This window comes from Brachyistius frenatus, unplaced genomic scaffold (assembly GCF_029030835.1).
Source record: "Brachyistius frenatus isolate BFR_SWC_R1_liver_20210118 unplaced genomic scaffold, ASM2903083v1 Contig_14, whole genome shotgun sequence".
Taxonomy (NCBI): domain Eukaryota; kingdom Metazoa; phylum Chordata; class Actinopteri; family Embiotocidae; genus Brachyistius; species Brachyistius frenatus.
In genome coordinates, this window is record NW_027210613.1 from 2,978,683 (window position 1) to 3,002,158 (window position 23,476).

General features: G+C 40.1%; 1 protein-coding gene across 4 annotated transcripts in view; it reads right to left on the minus strand.

Moving 5' to 3' along the window:
• Positions 1–2,030: 2,030 nt before the first annotated feature.
• Positions 2,031–23,476, minus strand: part of grb10b (growth factor receptor-bound protein 10b) — a 63,569-nt gene continuing 42,123 nt past the window's right edge. For 2 of the 4 annotated variants that reach the window (XM_069693169.1, XM_069693168.1), the window contains exons 6-17: positions 15,144–15,300; positions 10,154–10,269; positions 9,633–9,707; positions 7,791–7,928; positions 7,496–7,606; positions 7,164–7,262; positions 6,870–6,947; positions 6,482–6,598; positions 5,995–6,061; positions 5,779–5,866; positions 5,567–5,660; positions 2,031–5,103 (exon numbers count right to left, since the gene is read on the minus strand). In XM_069693169.1, the coding sequence (XP_069549270.1) occupies positions 4,957–5,103; positions 5,567–5,660; positions 5,779–5,866; positions 5,995–6,061; positions 6,482–6,598; positions 6,870–6,947; positions 7,164–7,262; positions 7,496–7,606; positions 7,791–7,928; positions 9,633–9,707; positions 10,154–10,269; positions 15,144–15,300 (1,287 nt within the window). In that variant the 3' untranslated portion in view covers positions 2,031–4,956. Of the gene's footprint in view, positions 5,104–5,566; positions 5,661–5,778; positions 5,867–5,994; positions 6,062–6,481; positions 6,599–6,869; positions 6,948–7,163; positions 7,263–7,495; positions 7,607–7,790; positions 7,929–9,632; positions 9,708–10,153; positions 10,270–15,143; positions 15,301–16,850; positions 17,515–23,476 lie in introns of those variants that run through there. The other 2 variants (XM_069693171.1, XM_069693170.1) reach the window with 2 other exon arrangements.

A 23,476-nucleotide genomic window follows, 5' to 3' on the forward strand; every position in this document is an offset into this window, starting at 1 on the left:
TACTTTCTTTGGTTAGTAGATGTTGCCCTACATAAAGACAAACACAGTGTAGTTCTTTTTATATCAATGTATTAATGTTTTATTCTAATTACAATAAACAGAATATATCAGTCCCTTATTTGTACAAAAATACCTGAAAAGGTTACAATTAAGATTTATAAGCCATTCACCTATGTACAGATTGAAGCAAAGCACATTATGAATACAGGCGCTCTCTCTTACAAAAAGAGATAAGTTACCGTTTTCTTTTTTTGCATTCCCTGAAATACATAACAGTTTATATTTTCATATATAGATATATTTGTTTTACTTTACTCATTTGTACAGCCATGGTATCTTGCATTGTGACAATGTTATGAAAATGCACACAATATCAATCCATCTTTGCAGGATCAGGGCCAATTCAGTTTGAGCTCCCAAAAAAGATCAAAACTGCAGCTGGATGAACAAGCACTCATTGCCAAATTTTCTGTTTCCGAATTGTGTTTATCAAGTACTTATTAAACTGCAAGTGTGAGCATGAACGGTAGCTTTGACATTCGGTCTGCAGGTTAGGCCTGGTTTGTGCACAGGAGGAGGGGTCATCAGAGGCACCATCTGTGGTTACGTTACCTGGCTACCAAAACTGACACCGTGTTCCACTGTCAGTGATTTAATTTATACTCTTCAGTGTCTGTTTGATTGATACATCTGTGAAACATAATTATTATGCTAAAATGATTGGATTAGATTGTAACTTCTTCTAAATTACCAGAATCAATGGCATGGAAATTTTGTAACTTATGAGTTGTTTGGCTGTTATTGTCCAATGTGATGACTGCGATTAAATTGGTAACATTTTAGAGCTCGAATCAGCTCAGGTAGCCAGGTGAGTATTTTAGGCTTTTTTTTTTTTTTTTTTTTAATAAACAGCTTAAACAATTACATTAAAAAACACTATTAAACTAAATGTAATCATCAAATAGTACTGGACCTACTCCATTTTCTTGCAAGTATATTTTTCAAGTAATCACAACAAGCAGATTTGTGGTGCACACAATGGAGAAAAGTGTCCGCTTAATTAAGCACCATTGTACTGTAGATGGAGTCCATCATTATCACGTACTTAAAAGTCTTTTGATGGACCAGTAGCTTTTTTTAACATGCTCCAAGTCAGCCCTGAGCAACCCAGTTACATTCATTCCTGTTAGTTATTTGTCCATGTTTTCACAAATTGAATTTACCTTTTGCATTTAGATTTAGTTAAAAAAAAAATTGCAAATATGACCACCTGACCTGGCGCTCACATACAACACCTGCTACATTTCACATCAGTCAGAAAAAAATAATGTTAAGGATGTAAAGAGAAAGGTAAACAGCGAGTATCAACATGCCAGTGATGTCTCAATAGCTCAAGATGACTTTCAGCAACTGTGAAAGTGTTTATGTATTGCTAAAATTCAGATTCCTCCAAATATCCCCATGTAAAATATCAGTGACAGAATCCCTACACAATAAACTGCATATGCACATTCATGCAAAATGATAAAACTCACTCTTTTCATTCTCAGGAGGATGACAATGCTATAACCCATCTAACAATGATGCTCTGGTGAGGTTTGAATAACGTGAAATAGGAGCTACTTGTTGCAGTTTTCAGGGTAAAATTGATGCAGAGGAATTTGCGACAACGCTTTACTGTGTCTGTTGTTATAAATTTGTTTAATTATGTCTAATTTCTATACATTTTAATTTTGTGCTTATTTAGCTTAAATGTAAAGTTTTTGTCCTACATCTAAATTTCTACAATTCTTTCTTCAAGGCAAGATGTTTAAACAGTGAATTATGATAATGTTGAGGCCTGCTGGACCCAGTTTCCTAAAACATTTGTGGCTTCATTGCATAATTTCACGTCTATTTTTCTCTATTTCAGGTCACCAGAAGACAGTGGTGATGAGAAATCTGGTGATTTTTCAACATGCAAGTGTTGGAATTCTTAATTTTTGTTTTTCTACAGATCTGGGAGAAATAAGCACGGTAATTAAAAAGGGTAAAAAATAAATCAATTTAATGACTAATGCTTTGGGAAACCCTGGTAGTTTTTGTCTTCGGTTTCACAACATTCCACTTGTCATCTACTGGTATGACAATGTTAACGATACGGATGCCAGTGTGCTTTAAACATCACTTCATAACAAGTGTTGATGATGAAAAAAAAAAAAAAAAAACCTTTTTGAATGATCAAAACAAAAACAAAAATACATCAATATAGGCTAATGCATTACAATTATAATAAAAATCACACTGGTAAATCATTTCATGGTAATGACAAAATAAAACAATACAGAACAGCGCGGAGAAAAATAAATCTAAAATTTTCAAGTAATCAGTCACATCCAGATAAATAAATAGATTTTGCTGCAACAATAAAAACAACAACAAAAAAAAGTAATTGCATCTTAATAGATAAATAATGGTGAACATGCACAGTGTGTCAATATAGTGCTGCTATTCTGCAACTCAGGACAGTTTGATATACCTTAAGACAACCTGCTGGTAAATAAAAGATGGCTGTTGATGTACAGAAGTACAAATAGATCTCCAATAATCTGCTGGCTGGTTGCCTAAACAAAGCTACCACCAAGCCTTGGTCTAAAAAAAAAAACTGCAGTTTGTGATGAGGGTCATTCTGAGCCTAATTCATGAACAGCAGCTCGTGTGAGGTGACAAATCAAGGATGAGAAAAAAAAGAAAAAAAAATCAACCAAGAATTTCTAGCCTTTATCTATATTTTCTCAGAATTTGAGATGGCTGAGTTTTGCCCTTCAAGAGTTATCCATTTACCTCTGTCCTGCCAGACAGTATCGTTATCTATTCGAGCAAGTTGATCCTTCTAGAGACACTGCACCAAAATCTTCCTTTCACTAGAACTAATTGCAGGAGCTCCATTGTGGACGTGGCCAAACACAAAGGGAACCTCCTGTAAAGTACTTTTTTTTTTTTTTTTGAATGACCTTTGCTAGCATTAGCAAAACAATTGATTTTCTTCTCAAATTGCACTGTCTGGGACAAAACGTAGGCCCAAAACGAACTCCGTATGAGCTATATGCCCTCTGTTCTCATTATCGTCACTCAAAAACACATCATGTTCAAGTCTGTAAAGTCAAATCAAAATGGGCCCTGTGGCATTGTTGCAGTCAAAAGTAGGAGTCCTAAAGTTTAAAAAAAATGTTGTTGCCACACTAATTGTATTCACTTGGCTGAAGAAAGTGTAATGAGAGTAGGTAAGGAGGATAAGAAGATGCAGGCATCATTTGTTTATAATATTCAGATCGGTCCCAAACTTTTCTCGTTACGCGTTTTATCCACACTGTTGCAGCTAGTTGTTGTTGTTTTTTTTCCTGCTGACAGGCTGTCTGGATTCTGCTGGGTAGTAAATGTATACGTGATACTGTTTGTTTACAAGTACTTCCAGGTAGAAAAAGGCCACATTGTATGGAATGTAATGCACAGAGTCAGAGCACACTAAACCATGTTTATGTTTGACAGCATCTCACTGACTTCCAACAGATAGAGGAGGTAATATATGGAAACGTGTGCGAAAAGAGGTACCAGACCTGGGACTAGTAATCCTCTCAGGATCTGCTGCATCTCTGGGCTGAAGACATTTTCCTTGACAAGATTTGCTAACAGTTATTTGAGTAAAATTATCAAAGGAAATGGAAGAGGTTTTCCTTCCCTGTGCTGTGATGAAGCAACTCGGACAAAAATATGAACACTTCCTATTCAGCCATATATTATCGATTAGTACGCATTTGCCTGCTGAGAAATTAAATGGATAAAACCCCTGCACTCAGCTGCAATTTCCTCCACGGTACCTAGTTTCAATTGTCAAACATTACAATCACCAAAACTCATTCTAGCTTTTTTACCCTGAATGACACCATACTTTGATCAATGCAAATGGGACGTTGCCTGGAAAATACTTCAAGGAACTAAAGTGAGCTATAAAATAATGAGTACAGAATGATCTTGTAGCTTATATGAAGAGTTACAAATATCCAGAATGCAAACGGTAGACCTTAAACAAAACCATTAAAGAGAATATTGCTAACAATACAAAACTGCACTTCGTTAAGAAAAGAAACCCTGTGTGGTCTGAGATGAGAAGATACATTTCTGAGGGTGGACAATGCAGATTTTTATAGTCGCCACTAAAAACGTTGTGTGATTTAGCCATTTTCTTCACTTTCTAATGTAAATAAAAACGAAACTTTGTGGTGCCTCCAAATCTTATCCATGTTGAATTAGGTCATGTCCATGCATTCCTATGACACTAGAGGGCAGTGGCACCGTCTCACAGTTTAGTAATGCAGGTGGAGAGGTCATGCACCGTCAAAGGCCACTCCCACTTCAATGTGTACAAAACTAACAGACAACAAGCTCTCCATCTGCGGTATATTCTTTGAGGGTGTTGGATAAAAACTTTGAATGAGGAGGCTGTTTGTTCTAAGAGAGCAGAGTGGTCCACACAAAAGCTTGAATTGTCCTGCTGATTGTCCAGTTGAAGGGGAATACAGTCTACACTTGAGCTGTATGGTAAAACCTTGAGGGGTCCATGCTTATTGAAGACTATTGGTAGCGAGATTGTGGAAGATTCTGCAACAGTATTGACACAAATGGCAGTGTTCATTTCCTTTATCTTCTCTTTCCTTTAAATGAGGAACCTCATGAGCAAGTTGTGCATCCGACTCCTCAAACCTCCTTGGAAATCAAAAGAAATCCAGCCAGCCAGCAGTCTCCAGTTGACTCACAACAATATAAAACAACAACAATGAAACATCAGTCAATTCACCAGCTTCTTATAAAGATAAAAACAAAAAGAACCAACCAACCGAAAGGTTCTTTTCGTTTTGTTTGTTTTAGGCAGAGTCAGGTCAAGTGTTGGGGGTCATGGGTTCAGATGATCCGAAGGTGTCATAAGGCCACGACGGTGCATGGGTGTTTGAGTTTACAAGGCAGCACTCCTCTGTTGAGCTGGTAGAACTCTACCAGCTGAATCAGGTCAGTGAATTTGGTGGCGCTGTCATCAAGGCTGAAGAAGACTTGGCCATCCTCTTCACACTGGTGGCATCCAAGTGTCCGAGCAAAGATGGGCACACCACGGGGCAAAAAACAAGAGTTGAAAAAGACATCAGACTTTCTTTTAGGGCATCAAAACAATAGTTTCACATGTTTGGGGTTATTAGCAAGGGGCTGACCATTTTGCAAATCATTCTCTTTTTTTTTTTTTTATTCCCAAATACACACATGACCAGATTTTCTTTATCCTTTAAATGTTTTTCCTCAATGGTTCACCTTCTTGACATAGTTCACAACACAATTCTTTTCTATAGATGAAACAACAAAAATGGAAGATTTCCGCAATAGTTTTGCAACAATATGATCTTAAAAAGAATAACGCAGCCTTCTGCCATGACTCATTTTGATCCACACTTAAGGTTAAGATTGGTCCACTGCCCTATCCCAAAGAAGACATGTCACAAAAGTATTTTTTAAATATTACCAATCAGCATGAAATGCTCACCGGTAGTATCTGGAAATGTTTGATTTTCTGGTGATGGCACAATGTGAGCACAAATGCCTTGGGGTTACTCTGACTGACTCTCAGCAGAAACAACCTGCGCAACAAGAGGGAGGAGATCTTTGTGACAAACAAACAAAAAAATATCTATTCATAAATTCTCTTTCACATGCACATAAAAACTGCATGCATGAAAACTGCTCCAGCTCACTTACCCATCTACTTGTCCCTGCTGGTGGATGATGCGATGGGATTCTTCTCTGGTTATCCTGCCATGGAACCACAGCTGAGCTATGTGGATGACTGCAGACAAAATAAAATATGCATATATGAAAATACACTTTAAATATCTGTTATTTTGTATAGACAGAACATTTTTTTGCAAAAAAAAAAAAAAAAAAAGCATTAAACTCATGTGTCTTTGCACTGACCTGAGCTTAGTGAGGAGTGGTGGAGTGGACTGTGGGAACCTAATATGTTCATTCGTTGACTCCTCTTCTGAGAGAGATGCCACATAAAGACAACACAATGGGGATTAGCTCATGATCTGGTTATGTGACAGTTTAGAATAGACATTTCTTGTACAGTGTTTCTGAACACAGGAGCTGAGGCTTTACATTTTTTAACAGTATAGAAACATCTTAAATTAAATGTAAAAGTAATTTAAGTAATAGTAATAGCAGGTGAAATGCTGTTAATCCTGTTAGTCCTTTCAAGATTCAACAGGTTTTTTGTGCTTAAAAAAAATGCTTGATTTTGTACCAAATATTCTCAAAAATTGCAAAGCAATTTTTTTTCCAGTAAAATTGTGATTTCTTTCTAACTACTACCCAATTTAAGAGTCATATGTCAGTTTTTTAAGGACATGAATCAACACTTACAAACATTGGAAAATTAAAAACTGAGGTTGTATCTCACCCTCCACGCATGTCCCTCCTCCATGGCAGCACTCTGAGCTTCTACTGGGTTGTCAATCACCCTGCCTATCCTCCCTGAGAAATCCATCGCCACAAGGGAATTCTCCGATACACTCCGCTAGAGGGAGACAAAGACACATGACAGTCAACACGTGGATAGGAAGACAGCAAGACAAGTGTCAGGGTGCAGTTACATACAAATTCAGACAAAAGCAGTTAATTCTCCTAAACCTACTTTCTTTGCTGACAAGCTCTACAATAGTATTTCTGCACAATCAATGTCAAAGATCTGGGATGAATAATTTTTTTTCCATTTAATGTTGTTCCGCTGAAACAGAGTCCTAATTTAAGGTCCTTAAACTGAATTTTGGATAAAGAAAGACACTTACCACTGGAGCTGAAAAGTGTGACAGTAAGGTTTTTCTTTGTTGAGGAATCTTATAATTCTGGTACAATACAATCCCGTACTGTAAAAAAAATGGAAAACACAGGTGAACCAATGCTATCAAATTATAAATGAGAAAAAAAAAATTAAAAACATTACAGAAACATTATTGATCACAGTCTAGTTGAAAAAAAAAAAAAGCTCAATTCCCACCCAGAAATTATATATTTTCTGTAATCCGAAGAGGAAAAAACACATATCAAAACTATGTTATATATATTTAAGAATGTCATATTACCTTAAACAGTCGGAAGGCCGTCATCCAACAGGTTCTGCCCTGTTCCTCCTCGGCACACAGCATCCTCAACTCCTTCAATTCCCCTCTGCCTTTATTGGGCTGCCGATCAACATTTTACACAATCAGAACAGAAATACTGCTTGCCGCGTGATTCCGCTTTATTCTCACCATCACTGCCACCTGTGTCACTGTTACCAGATTTACTGAGTGGAGTAGCTGATAAAGATGCTGAAGTTATAACAAAAAATAAATCACTGTTGAGCTCAAAATATTTCATCATTTCATAATGAGATGAAATTAGTTTCACCTCACTTCTGTCACCTGAGACTCACTTTGATACAGAATGCGTAGTCCGTGGGCGCTCCGTGCTGCTTTTTGCCTGTGATGACAGTAAAGATGTTGCTCTCTTCTAGGTCTGCTAGTAACTGTAGATGTCTGGGCTCCTGGAGACAGAAATAATTAATGAGTCAGGACATCACAGAGAGAAACAGCCTGGAGGTACACTGACAGACAGAGATGTATGCGGAGAGGCAGCCATCAAATACAGGCATGTTCTATGAGGGTAATTACATTTAATCTGGAATATATTGCCCCTTCATGATGAAAGGCTTGAGGAGTTGCTGTTACCTTTGAGGTTCCTTTTGTAGAACAGTAGAGTCCCGAGCGCCGCAGGAACATGTAAACTTTCTTCCACGACTTCCGACCCACCTCCTTCATATATAGATGCCCCTGGATCTCTGGACAGCTACTGGTTGCAAGAAAGTTCTGAAAGAGGGAGCAGGAAATAATTCTGAATGTATTCACTCCACAAGGTCTTCCATCAAGGGCCCTCTGCCTCAGGAGGGCGAATTTGGTTTACACATGAAGCCAGATACTGAAATCTACAGCAGACACCATCTGCAGAAGCATTAGAGACAGGAGGCGAATGCTTTTTGTCAAAGAACAGAGTGTCATCTGCGCTTCTAAGACGGACAGCTGAAGGCCAAGATGGACGGCAGCTTAAATTCTTGCACACCGCGGTAGCAGTCATGATAAGGCCAGACATTGTGCTAATGTGTGAGAAATCAGAGTGTCAGGATCCCGACAGAGTCATGTGTAGATACATTTAACAGTACATCATTTATTTATGTTGTGTTAGCCCTGTAATTAGCTTCTAAAGATACTTTTACGGAACACAAAAAATGTAATGTATGTATGTAATGACAGTTCACTCATCATAAACTACATACATACAGGGCCTCCTCCTGGGAACCCTCGAAGCCTAAATTGTCTCGTGGGTGTCTGAAGTATTTGGAGATTGCGGTTTCCATGTTCAACAAAAATATCTCCCCATGAAGTGGCAGGATAAGTTATTAAAGCCAATTTGGAATCTGTGGCTTGCAGATGAAAGGCAGAATGCTCCAAAAGACCCTTCAATATCTAAAGCACATGTTTCCCAGTGTTTTGGAAACATCTTACCATGGGCCTCATGCATGAAGATTTTCCAGCGCCTGCGGAGCTCACTTTCACACGCAATGTTAATTCAAAACGCTCTCTTTCGGAGGCACTACACCTTCTCCTTTTTGCATAGTGAATATTGCAATTGCGTGGATGAGCTCGGTTCAGAGAGCGTCTCAGTCTAGACAGCACTCCAAATGACTGCAAATATCTTGTGTTTAGAGTCAAATACTGGAAATTCCTGACTCGGCTCCTGCTCGCCCCATTCCCATTCATTTATTGACTCGTCTATGTAGAGCATAACGGCTATATGATGAGCAGTGGAGTTAAAAGCTTTCTGTGAGTGGCGAGGGTGAAGAGAAAGATTCCACTTGTGGTTCCGCCTCTGACAGCTCCATTACATGATACAGGGGAGAGTAAATGCATGTAAAGCCTCCATCCATTAAGAACAAAGCTCTTAAAAATCCAAAGAATCTGTTTTGTTTTGCCTCCTACCAGACTTTCTTTCTTCTGCCTCGTTTTCTTTTGTGAAGCAGAGCATACAGACCCTGGAGAGGTCTGAGGCAGATAAAATACGCACAGGACACACGTGTGTGAATATGTACTGTGCAAACATACAGTAGATGGGTTAGGGACTGTATGTGCTATTTCTGAATGCCTAATTCCATCCCTCACAAGCGCTGGGCCTGCGGTGTGTGTACCGAGACAGTCATGTGTCAACAGGGAAACAACAGTAGTTATTACTGCAGGCCCTGACGAGACATACTGTCTAAGGGTCAGAGGTGAGGTATGCCAGTTTGATTGTACAGTATATAGCAGGTGCTGACTCCGAGGTAAACTAAACTGTGTGCGTGCCAGGAAGAGGGGTGAGAATGAGAGACAGACACAGAGAGAAACTTTTGTGTGTGTGTGTGTGTGTGTGTGTGTGTGTGTGTGTGTGTGTGTGTGTGTGTGTGTGTGTGTGTGTGTGTGTGTGTGTGTGTGTGTGTGTGTGTGTGTGTGTGTGTGTGTGTGCGTCTCTGTTGTACGTACCTGAAGGAGCTGAGATGGTGGAATTGTGTGATTGGTTTCCTGGCACCACGCAACCATGTGCTCCGGGAAAAACGTCTGGTGGAAGAAGGTGGAGACGGGCAGAAAAATGTCAGCAACTGTGTTGCAACAATAATTATAGGGTTAGGGAATTTGTGACAGAAAAAGAGACGTCATGCAAATTTCATGTGTACAGTCAGCTGTCATAATATTTCACAAGAACGCAAAAATGAACACAGACATTTTGTCAGGGAACATGCCTGTCATGGTAAGAAATGGTCATTGAGCATAAATACATATTTTTACACCAGTAAACTCTTTACTTTTTACTTGACTGAAATGTGGTGTTGTATTGCTAGTTTAACACTTTAGTTTTAAAATACCAAAAACCACAAAAATTTCAAAACAAAACCCACGAGGTGCTGTTGCCCCAGGTCTGTGTTTTACAGTCTGGGACACATTTCAACAACAGGACGTCAGGAGTGACACGTCAAATTATGAAATGTACAAGAAAAAGAAATTACCAGGGGGTTTCTGAAGAATTCATATTTGGCATAGTTCTTCCTGAAGAGGAATCTGCTGTCGCTGTTCATAGAGGCTTGGACCTGAACCACCAGCTCGTGGTCTTCTAGACAACGCTCTGAGGAGGAGACAGGTAGAGATGGATGAAAACAATGACGGAGTTCAGGATTTATTGTTCAGTGTTTCAGAAATATTTTCATACAAATACAAAACACACGAGCCAATATTAAACATAACATTTTATGACAATAAATTAGGTTTAGAAGAATGATATGAAGTAGTCTTTGACATTACAATAACATTTCAAGGAATGTGTTTGTTGCAGTTTAGTTCATCCATCCAATTTTATATAACATTTTATATCCAGGGTAGTTGCTGTAAGCACTTATAACGTATTATTTGCACTGTATTACTACATCACAACCGGGTTAAAGATTGCATATATGAACAGTGTGACCACAAACCTCACCATTATTTATTTTAGCCGATAATGTTTTCAAAAAAATGTAGTTCTAAAATTATCCTTAAATTCTCGGTGGCCTCAAAGGATCTGCAATTGCATAACCACCATTGCAGCAAACCAGATGTGACCGATGATACGATCGGGGTCTTTCAATGGGAGTTAAAAAAAAAAAAAAAAAAAAAAAAAGAGGCTGTGATTCAACTTGTAACGTGTCCTTGTATGAATGTGGTCAAAGGTCCTAGTGAGTTATATTCTCTGATGTTGAAACCGGACGTGAGTCAGTCCATTCCAACAGCCTGACAACTTCTGTCATGCCGTCAATCAGACACATCCTTCCTGTCCCCGTCCATTGTATGACATTGTGGGACCTACCTAACTTTTGCAATAAATAGTGGACAGTCTAATAATGAAGGAGAACTTCAGAGAACTGTGGCTGAAAAGCTCTATCTCACATTATTATCTCATTCTATGTGTCCCTCCTTCTTTACCCACTCTAACCGTCACACTCTCTTCACACTGTCACGACTCATATTTTTCCTTCTGTTCCATCCTGTCGCCTGTCTGATGAGTCACTCATGTTCGTGACCCACCCCGGCAGCCCTACCTCACTGTCCCACAGTTGTTAACCTTTTTGGGGCTGACGAGTCGAGGTCAATGTTCCTTATCTCAAAGGGCCATTTCATCCCATTCAGCGGCAGAGTGAGAGTGGGCAGCGGCGTACAGGAATAGGCCTCCCTGTTCAAACACTGTATTGTTCTGGAGCATCTGAAACGTCTATTCTGGTCCACCGTCCAAACACATGTGCACACATTAAGTAATACGGCACATATGTGTGCGGTGTCGACACACAACCTGTGTACACACATAAAAGCGCATGCACACAAGCAGGTATCTTACATACTATATTCTTTTTAAATGTTATGATTCAAGTGATTAGCTAAAAAACTGTCTCTATATGTGGAAAATATTCATTTAAATCTATATTTTGGCACTGAAAAGACACACAACTCTAATGTTAGCGTTCCTGATATGATTAAAAAAAAAAAGAAAAAGAAAAAGTCAGCAAACAGCCAAAATGGGTTTTTGGATATTCAAATTGTCTTTGTAGTGACTGACTTCATATACCACAAATACGTTTCTGGTTTTCTAGTGGGTCATTAAACATATACACAAAACTAAAACAAATAAAATCAATACTTAATGGAAAAGTAATTTAAACACAGGTGTAATTCTATATTAATTTGTGTTCTATGTATTTGTCTGTATTTTCTCGTTAAGTTTTATGTTTTGAATGCACAAAGTTGTTGACTTTATGAGTTTTGTACTGTCTCTTTTGTATGTGATGTGAGTTGTTGAGTTTTTAATATTATAAAGGCCCGTTTAGAGACAGTCATGGCAAATTAGCTTGGGCTAGAAATGCTGTGTCGTGTCGCATTGGGTCTATGTTACGTACTTATACCTACACAAATAAAGATTACATAAATACATTACAGCTTGCAATGAAAGTCATGACGCAGTTAACAGAGCTACAAAGAAAGTAGATCAATGGTCGAAATATCTTGAGTGACTATGTTAGATCTACACAATGCAAAAAGTACACTAAATGGAATTCACCCCAAAATATTTCCCACAATTATGACAGTCGTTGTGAAGTTTTGAAATTGTTTTACATTATGTTGTTATAGTTACAAATCCACTAGTGCACACTCCTTTGAGTCAGAGGAAATGCATAACCTTTTAATTCTAGCAAATAGCACACTGCTGCTTCAGCACATCTTATTTACCGAAACGTCTAAACATTAAATACAATCAGTAGTTATTCCAGACCTGAAAAGAATACAGTCGCAGTACAGGTGCACCAGAATAGAAGAAGGGCTATAATAGAATCAAGTTACTCCGAGCCAAAAATGATGTCATTCACGACAAGCCAGCCTAACTGTATTTGGCAGCATGGTGTTGGCAGCAGTGATGAGAAATGTAAGCAGATCTTGATGGATGGTGAAATATTACATTAGAGCTTTGGGATGTATACTTTGAATAATGCAACATATTTCCTATAAGTGTCCTCACCTGACAGCATGACAGCCAGCACAAAAACAAATACACTGACACAAGCCGTCAGTTGAAATTAAGCATTTTTACATGCGTTTTTCACCATGCCTCTTTCTAACATTACATTTCACGACCAGACACACTGAGCTCAATATAAAATTACACCCCCTTCTCTTCCCACATCTGTTTAACTGTACAGACATGAGCAGAGAACACAGGCTCGACTTGTCCTCCGTAAGTGCTTTATAATCGCCCTCTCCTCAGGGGGGAGGTTGGGTTTTTTTAACGTTCAGCTGGCCGCAACTTTCCAAAGCTACTGTTAGACTGCCAAGTCTAACACAAAATCACCCTGACAGAAATGCATCGCTCTCGATCTGCTTAATGCAGCACAACTTAAAATACCTTCATAAGCCTCGGGAATCGAGTGAATTTTTATTGTTTTTTTCTAGAGTTGTCATTGTGTCACTGTAATGCTACATTAGTAGAAGCCTATGGGTAATATAGTGGTGTTCAAAAGAGTACATTTAATGGTCTTGAAGCTGTTAGCAAATGGGAGTAAGTGCCAATCTCGGAGACCTGCACGGCTTTAGCTTCCCTCCACTTTCTCAAATACCTCGAGCAGTTTTTACCCCTAAATCCATAAAACGCTCACTGTAATTACTAATGACCGGCCAAATAAAATCTGCTACATTAAAGTCGTTACTCTACGAACAATAGTATTCCTCATTTTTGCATGTGGACAGTTATCATCATATTGACCATTTTACACCCACAAGACGAGGGGTCCCCGTCTGCTGCAGTGAGTTGAGTGCTGCTATTTTCTGGAGAGGTGTGTTGGTGGTATCTCCACTGCTCAAAAGAACCTCCAACATGAAACTAATGCCTTTAAACTCTCCATCAATCATCGCCATCAACTCTCCGACGCATCATTTACGGCACTAGATCTATAACATTACAAATAACTCTGATGCCGAGAGGAGAACGTTGAAGACGGTTTTGTTACAGAGTTTATAAATGACATCATCTCCCAATCCACAGCCATCAATTGTCACTTTGGCTTCTCGTGGTAGCATCCACTCTGAGTGTGTAATTCTTCTTGAATAAGAAATGCAGAAGAAATTACATCACACAGTGTACATAACAATCTTTAACAAGAAGCTCAAGGCCCACAATAATGTGGGCTCGAACTGTCCTAGGTTCTTGGTCCGTGACCATAATAATTATCTATAATTATTTAATCTCTCGAAAATACCTGATTCCAACCAGCGACCTTAAATCAGCCCGCCAGAGTTAAAAAAATATCAGGGTGTCAAATACAACAGACTCTGATGCTTTCATCATCCTCTGCATAACAAGCTTTTCCCTTAACAACAAACAATAAATTAAACTATTCTCTATTTTTTTTTTTTTTTTTTTGTGTGATTTTAAACACTTTATTAATCCCTGAGGGGAAATTTCTTCACTACAGCAGGGGGGCTCTCAGGGGGGAGATGCTGCAGCAGGCTGCAAAAAGAGCCGCAAAAAGAGCCTAAAGATGCCAACTTGAGAAATTAAAAGTGATCAGTTTCCTGAGTTTGTTTCATTTATGAGATGGAATTTTCTTTATGCTCCCCAGACAGGTCTGAGAGTATTGGTAAGCTTTAATAAGGGACACTGGGAAAGACCGTCTTCTCTTACAGTAAATCTGCTGTTTACTTGGATGGAATACAGGAAAGCCACGCATCAGACACACATCACTTTTCATTCTTTTTCAAACATGCCTTTACACACTGAACTGTGCAATATACTATATATCAGCTCCATATAAACACACAATAATTAATCCCAACACGCCTGCATTTAGCATCAAAAATAAGCATTATCTACCCTTCTACTCCTCATTTAGCAGCAACTGTTATACCGCCAATACAAATTATGCACAAGAAGCTCAAACAAGTTCTTTTCTTTCAATTGTCTCCTTACTATTGAATCAGAAAATAATCGACCTGTCAGTGCTGAAGTTACTCTGCCACAGCAACCTTTCACACTGCCTCTATGTTGAACTTGATTAGATCACTGGACATTATGGCTGTGTGCATGCATATGCTGTATGTAGTATGTGCATGCACTCATGCTTGAATATGCCTGCGTGAGAATATGTGCCTCAACTGTCTGCCCAAGTACGCAGGCATGCATGAATGCATGCATGCATGCATGCAAATGCACCTGTGTAAGTCAGTGATTGTATTGCATGTCTCAGCCCACCCTAAAGCCCATGAGTTTCTCTGTGGGCAAACGAAAAGTGTATGTGTGTGTGTGTGTGTGTGTGTGTGTGTGTGTGTGTGTGTGTGTGTGTGTGTGTGTGTGTGTGTGTGTGTGTGTGTGTGTGTGTGTGTGTGTGTGTGTGTGTGTGTGTGTGTGTCCGTTTATGCGTGTTCATGGGTGCTTTTGTGTGCATGTGGAACATTGTTTCGGCCCTGCAGGGCTCTGCCTCTTACCTAGTCCTAGCAGCGGGTGGTGTTCAACAAGTGCCCAACTGTTGTCATCCACACAATGGCTTTTATAAACCAAGAGCTGGCACAGGTCCCTGGCTGTCATGTCAGCCGGGATCTCCACAACTTTAACCATTCCGTCTTCACTGAATATCTTCACAATCTGGGAGGAGAAAAGAGAAATATTCAGTTAGAAAAGATCAGATTGGGTGATAAAGGTAGTTCGACAAACAAACAAAATGCTGTACGGGCGTCACTGATGTTCGAAAATTAAGCAAAACTTTGAGACATCGTCGCAAGAGATAAATTAAAAATAAGATGACCGTTTAAGTATGAATTGTTAGGGTCACCCCACAGAAAATACAAAGTTGAGATCAAGGCATTTAACACAAATTATTTTGAAAACTTGGCCTAATAGGTGGGTGAAGCCGGCAATTTTCTTCAAACACTGCCATAGCATTTATCATATAGCGCCCCATACACTGCACACACAGGCCTCTAATTACAGCAAACAGTAGAAAAGAACAGAACATTGAAGACGATGTAGTAATTGTGGCATTAGAAATCACAGACAAGCATTTCTTATGATAAACTTGTTGGTGTTAATATAGAAGCAAATATACAGTAGAGTGAAACAAGCATCTGCTCTTGTGAACACAGTCTAATTGGGTATATACTGCACTGCAGAGTAAAGGGGGGTCAGCATGGAGTCTCCAATTATAGCTTATAGACAAATTGTAAGCAAGTAGCCAGAGGTAAGACATGATCATCAACAACGCTTTCAAGCTCAACTTCACAAACCAATTATTTTTCATTTCTTGAATTGGTTGTTGTTTAGTCATTTATGATTTTTGTTTTTCTATTTCAAGAACAACACCTGTTTCTATTTACTTTCCGTTGATAATGATCCTGATCTGTCAGTATAATGTATATGCTGCCTTAGCAGGTGCTGAACAGATAAAACCTGTCTCTGAGATTCCATCTGTGTGAGGGACACCCATACATCTACTGTAACAGTATAGGCACACTGTAGATAAGCTTTTCTTTCACCACACAATCCAGGAAATATAACCGCTCTCGCTACTGTGGTGAAATGTCCCAAATATACCTCCATTAAGTGTCCACAGGTTGTATCTCAGAGGGGTTTCCATGCATTAATATTCACAGGACACATATCTAATGGCCTACAGAGAAAACTAGAGCAGCCCACTGAACCTCCAGAGGAATCCAGCCCTGTTAACCTACACAGAAATCCAGCATACTATGCCTACTACTATGTAACATATGCATGCTTCCCACATAATATATCATGACAATGACAAAGAAATTCTGTTCTCCTCCTAAGCAAAGACCCAGCTCACTGTTTAGCATCACAGTTTGCACAAACCAGGCCTGAGGCACTCAAACCATCTAAAATGCTCAGAATGTAAAGCAAAGGGAGCCTCAATCATTCAAAGCTGCTGACGTAGTTGACTCTTTAAAAAAAAAAAAAAAAATGTATTGCTCTGCTCACATCTTGAAAAAGACAAATTGTCATCAGCCTTTAAGGTATTTACACATACCATTTCTTGCCTCTGGTTAAGCATGGCAGTACTTCAAAGAGAAACAGTCTTAAATTGTACAAAAAAAAAAAAAAAGAAAAAAGAAGAGGAGGCATAGAGAGGCAGAGACACACAAGGAGAGATAAGAGACACAGAAAGAGAGCGGTCTTACCTCCACGGCCCGCAATAGGCAGCAGTCCGGGGAACACGAAGGCATTTTTTTGGAGTGAGTCTGGCTCTCCAAACAATCACATACACACACTCACCCGAACGCAGTCACCAAGACAGTAAAGCTTGCCTTCTGTCGCCTTGTCTCCTCCAAAAATGAAAGATACAAATTTGAACACGGACAGCTGATAGTTGTGCTACATTTCATAGAGCTAGTTCTTCAGTCTATCTGTAGGCCACCGGCTCTGTCAAAAAAAATAACTGTCTGTGTGACCTAAAGCCGGTGTGTGCAGCACACAGGGCAGAGACAGGAGCAGTCAGCAATCGGATGGCAGCAGGTACAGTACAGTGCTTCCAGTGCTGGTTGAGTCTGACAACTATCCTTCTTCTCTCTCTGTCTCTCTCCTTCCCTCTCCCTGTCTCTCTCTCCCCCTCACAAAGGGTTACAGCCTCAGCCACGGGCTCTGAGGCACACTGAATCAAACCACACGCTCACCAACCAATCATAAAGCTGCAGCGGGCTGATGTAATCATTCCCACACAGACCAAGGTGCACACACATGCACACAAACACACACACACACACACACACACACACACACACACACACACACACACACACACACACACACACACACACACACACACACACAGACATATACATATACATATACACACACTCCGGGAGACACACAGACACACAGTCATAGCCAACTTTTTCAGACCTCTTGAAGCACTCTGCTTCAGTTTCTTTTCAGAGCTCCATGCAAGAGGGTTCATTTGAGAAGGGTGTGGGGCAGCAAGGAGGAGCAGAGAGAGGAAGGAAATAAAGGAGGGAGCGAAAAGGTTTGTCTTTGTCACTTCTCTCCCCTCCGAAATGTTCAGAAGTTTTCAACTGAGAGTTTGTTGGCACGCGTGTGTGTGTGTGTGTGTGTGTGTGTGTGTGTGTGTGTGTGTGTGTGTGTGTGTGTGTGTGTGTGTGTGTGTGTGTGTGTGTGTGTGTGTGTGTGTGTGTGTGTGTGTGTGTGTGTGTGTGTGTGTGTGTGTGTTTTCCCTGCTTCTTTGCCTCTCTTTCCTCTCCCTCCCATCCTCCCTTCCTGTGGCTTAACTTTGAACTCCCCAGTCAGATCTCACTGCCTCTTACAGCAGTAACAAGACTCATTACAGAGCAAATGAAATGAAACAAACCTGGAGCAGCACTTGAGCACTTCAACCTTCTACTCCTCCCCTGGTGGCTGTAGCTTCATGCCAACATTCCTTCTCTCTAAAGAACAAAAAAAAAGCTGGAGACTTTTGCGCACACACACACACACACACACACACACACACACACACACACACACACACACACACACACACACACACACACACACACACACACACACACACACACACACAGCCCCCCACCCTCCTTTTAACTCTGATATTTAATACAGCATCAGACGGACAAAAGCTTTGACACACCCAGTCTAGGAGAGGCAAGAACAGCTTTACGTTGTCCTTGAAGCAACTTCTTAGTTTTTCCTTACATTTAAAGGGAAAGGAGGGTGTGTGTGTGTGTGTGTGTGCTTGTGCGTGAAGTGTAATCCAGGAATAAGCACTGTTCCACAGAAGAAAGGAGGAAATAGGGTAAAAGTGGTACCAGTCAAAGAAATACCACTTAATTTACTACAGCGGGAAACTTTTAGGGAAGGAGGACCAGGGGAAGTCTGGGTGCTAGGAAAGAGGAGAAAGAGTTGAAGTAAGTGTACATGCACACAGGCACGTATGTGGGTGTGTGTGGGATAGAAACAGGAGACAGACGGATGTGAGAAGTGAAGGAAAAAGAAAAAAGAGTGGGAAGCGGAGGGAAGTGAAAGAGAGAGAGCAGGAGATGCTGTCTGGTGACACACTGCAGCAGAATGTGTAGTATGAATGCTTTCTACTGTTAACTACATATCTAGCCTGCACAGCTGTCCCCCCCCCCCCCACCCCACCTCCTCCCACTGCCACTGCACTCACACAGACCAAGACACACACTCCCATGTCTACGTCACGGTTTGTCATTGTCAGCCGGAGGGGAAAGCCCCATGAAGCATGCACACATCACACGTGGTGCAATAGAGGTTATTACAGACATGGCTTTAAAGATAAGATCCGATCAATCCGTTCATGACTCAGAATTAGTTTAAAAAGTTTAAAAGATTCAATCTAACTTTAGAATAATCTAATAACATGGATTCATTTATTTCAAACTAGGACAAGGAACCAGGAAGTCACAATACACTACCCTGGTTTAGCATGAAAGGTTCAACAGGTTCAACCTGGCTTTCTATTGAACACAATAACTACAGGATTAACATAAGGCAGAGGTGGTGTCAAGTTTTTGTTTTGCCATTATTAAAGACTGAAGTGTTGACAGTCAAGTCCCAAGCCCTAAACATTTGTTCTGCTCGGGGGGGGGGGGGGGGGGGGGGGGGCATCATGCCTTCCCATTGAACTTCACCTGAGCTGGGACAAAGATAGCAGCAAGCAAAAACACAAATGATGATAATATAAAAATAGGTATGCATAGATAATTTAAACACAACACTGAAACAGTCCTATTCAATACAGAGCATGAGGCTAAGTCTTATATAATCATATGGATTAGTACCGAGTTATAGTTTTTAACCTGATCCAATGTGAACAGAGTCAGATGTTTACATGCCGATCACAAATGGAGGTTAATGACATGTTTTCATATCTCATGTCAGAATTGCATGTAGTTTAATTTACGGCAACAAGAGGATTTACACAAGGTGACGAAAGCTCAGAACACAAGGCTACTTCATGTAGATCCATTTAAATCCACAAAAGCGGAGTTCAAAATCTAATACCACTGCAATATGGATCATATGAACATAATACACAGAGCCAGAGATAAAAGTAACACAAGGAGGCATGGCTGGTGGAGGCAGATGTCAGGGCAAACAGTAGGCCGCTGGTAGGAATAATAATGAGCATCTGTGGGAGCAGCATGAATAATCAGAAAAGTATCTGCTTGTAATATTATTAAAACCAACTGGTCAGTGTAACAGTCAGATGACATTGGTCAGCTGAGAGAGTGCATGACTTGAAAGCTCGACCTGAACTAACAGAGTGCTTCATTTTTACAGACAGACAGAGACACGGAACGAAAGAAAGCATGAAAGAACTAAATCTTTTTAACATTTAAACACGTCCTCATTAAGATGGAGGAGCAGAGCAGAGACTCTCAACCTCCTGATGACTCAGGTCCGATAACTGCCCTGTGATGTAATCCCTCAGGGAGAGACTGAAAGCTTCAGGCAAAACACACACACCCACACACACACACCCACACACACACATGCACACTCACCCCATCAGTCAGACACACGGGCACCCAGATGTGTACACAACACACCCTAAGATACACAGACTCACATTACTAAGTACATGTATATTGTACATTTTGACTGTATTACAGTTTCTGCACACAGAGAGAGAGAGAGAGAGAGAGAGAGAGAGAGAGAGAGAGAGGAAGTATGTACTCAAGTGTGTGTGTGTGTGTGTGTGTGTGTGTGTGTGTGTGTGTGTGTGTGTGTGTGTGTGTGTGTGTGTGTGTGTGTGTGTGTGTGTGTGTGTGTGTGTGTGTGTGTGTGTGTGTGTGCACGCCCAGCAGCTAACATGCATACACACATCAATCTCTCTGAGAATTGGCTGCTGGTCTATAAATAGTTCCACTGGTATTACGTACACATTACATCAGATAGGAGTTACTAAAAGACTATTAGCCATACAAGCCTGCACACACATTAGGATCCATTACATATGGGGGATGTTGTAAAGCATTTGAAAAAAAGCAACTTGGGTAACGGCTGTACAGAGGAGTCAGTGTTGTTAAAATTGTAGAGGTAAAGCATCATAAAAAAACATAAACCACAGTTACTACTGCAAACATACACATTTTATGGACAGTGTCACCAATGTCTCGTCATGGCACGTGTTCATATGAACATTCAACCCTCATGCCAGCACACATGTCAATTCTTCCTGGAACATTGAAACAATAGGGAAATTCTTTTCAATTAAACCGAACAGGGACTTTTCCCGCTATGAGTTGAGTTTTGCCTTCTAGCGATGTACAATTATGGCGTGGCCAACCTTAACCACAGCTCTAAAACAAACCTTAGCCATCTATAACCTCAACATCAGGTTGGCCGTGCCTGTTAGTAGCTTTATACACAATATCTAGAGGATAAAAAACATTCACCTGGAGTATCATCTAGAATACTTGATGAATGAATTTTGGGGTTAGTAAAACAATATCAGTTGTAAAAGAGACTGGTACATTTAACATCTAACAATAAAACTGATGAGGCATGATTATGTTTAATGGCATTTTATTAGATGTAATCATGAATACATTAAATGAAAATTAATGTGTGTGTGTGTGTGTGTGTGTGTGTGTGTGTGTGTGTGTGTGTGTGTGTGTGTGTGTGTGTGTGTGTGTGTGTGTGTGTGTGTGTGTGTGTGTGTGTGTGTGTGTGTGTGTGTGTGTGTGTGTGTGTGTGTGGCGGTACTACACTGTATGCAGTTTTTAAAATATAAAGTATGAAAAATAACATTGCTTATTTTAACAACAGAAATAATGAATCCAGTTGTTTTTTTGTATGGAAACTTGTTCAGAGTGGCAGAGCTACGTAAATGTAACGTTTCCAGATATGTTTAGCTCAGTACAAAGCTTTATTTTGACTCTTTTTAAAGGGAAATCCAAAGTAGTATTACCAAAGTTTTAGAGTTTTTTTTTAAGTATTTACTTGTAATCTGTACACAACCTACAAGATCCTGCCTTTTTACAGGTCATTAGTCTTGCCGAGGCAACACTGTCAACATTTCAGCGATATCTGCTGTCTGTTTTACAGAAACCCTTCATGTTCCCAGAAAAGAACTGGAGCCATTGATAGGCTGATTTGGCTCATACCACCCACCCCAGCTCCATATTCCCACTAACAAGTACCCTCTATAAAGCCCCTCTGACTGTAATGTGGTGCTGTGTGTGGTCTGAGCTGCCCCTGGAAACTGACGTCCTGACGATGAGATGGAGACACAGAAACCTGAATGAGCCTCAGACAATTGGCCGTCCCCACTCAGCGCCTGTAGTCAGCAGGAGTGGGAGGCACTAGCCAAGAAAACTCTGCTGACTCATGTAGAAGGGACAGTGAACTGTCCCTTGTCATCCAATTACCGTGTCAAATTAAGATCCAAGATATACAGAGGCCTATCTGGGCTCAGCGAAGCAAAGGGAAAAAAAAAAAAAAAAAAAGGCAGAAATAGAGAAACGAGAGGAATGAAGGGAGGAGGGCAGGAGAGATAAATGGAGGATCTATAGACCAAATGTATAGAGAGAATCATAGAGACTCCAAGTGCACACTGACAATAAAGTCATGTACAGTGGCAGGCTGCCATCTCTGCCACTGTGCAGCCGTGCATCAGACCATACACTGCATATTGGGCAGTTAGTGAGCCCACAGTGGCTGCTCTGTCTGTAAACAAAGGATTCCTAACACCCACTCAGACTCACAAAGTTCAAGGTTGAAACATTGTGGAGCTGAGCTGAGTCAAATTTAATTAACAATGCAGGTCAAGTAGTGCAAATTGAGGTCAGGCCAAGCAGGTCAAGCCATAAATAATATAAAACAAGATGAATATATACTGTATCACAATAAGGCTAATATTAGGAACCTGAAAGTAAGATGTACATTTTCAGTTAAAGTACAGCTGCAGTGCAACATGTTCTTGTTGGCTTTTTCTTTTAGTACATTTTAAAAAGTCTGCAGTCAACCAAAGATGAAAGAAGAAGAGCTGAGATATGTGTAACTAATATCCAAGTCCAAAAAGAGGTGATTGGTTAATGATGATGATAAACTGACACACATGAACAGATTGTTGCACCCTGAAGAACGTACAGACAACGCTTATAGTTCTGATGACTTGGGACCATAAAACCACAAGAACAGTCTCTCCCCTATTTACGACCTGCTGAGAAGCGACCCTGCATGGAGCCAAATATTTTACCAACAGGAGTAAAAGTGGAAATGAACGCTTAATTGGGCACCAGGGCTGATTGCCAGAAAACCCCGGGTAGCAAATGTACTTTCAGACCACTGCTGATTTGGAGCCATTGTCCAATTACAGCAGGGGGGCATGAGGAGGGGGAGGGGTTGAGAGGGCAGGGAAATTGCAATTGGGCAAACAAAGGGTGACATCATTTGCATGATTTTGGCAATAAACTGGAAATGGTCCACTTATTGTATGACAAGCAGTGGCAGTGCTGCACTGTGGCATCAAGGAAAGTTTTTAACAACCAAAATACATTGTGTACATTTGATGAAACTTTAAAATTGCCATTGATACAAACCAAACCAAAAAAAGAAAAACTGTTGTCACACATAAGCAGCTCTGATAATTTTTCAATCAAAAATTTTGAATATTATCAATAAAAAAGTAATAAAAGTAAAAGCAAACCAAAAAAGTGGCATAATAGTACAAGAGAAATTTATCTACAGGTCCATGTAGAGTGTAAAAAGAGAGAGAGAGAAAAAAAAAGAACTACCAGCATCACAAGCTAGTACAAACAATCACTTC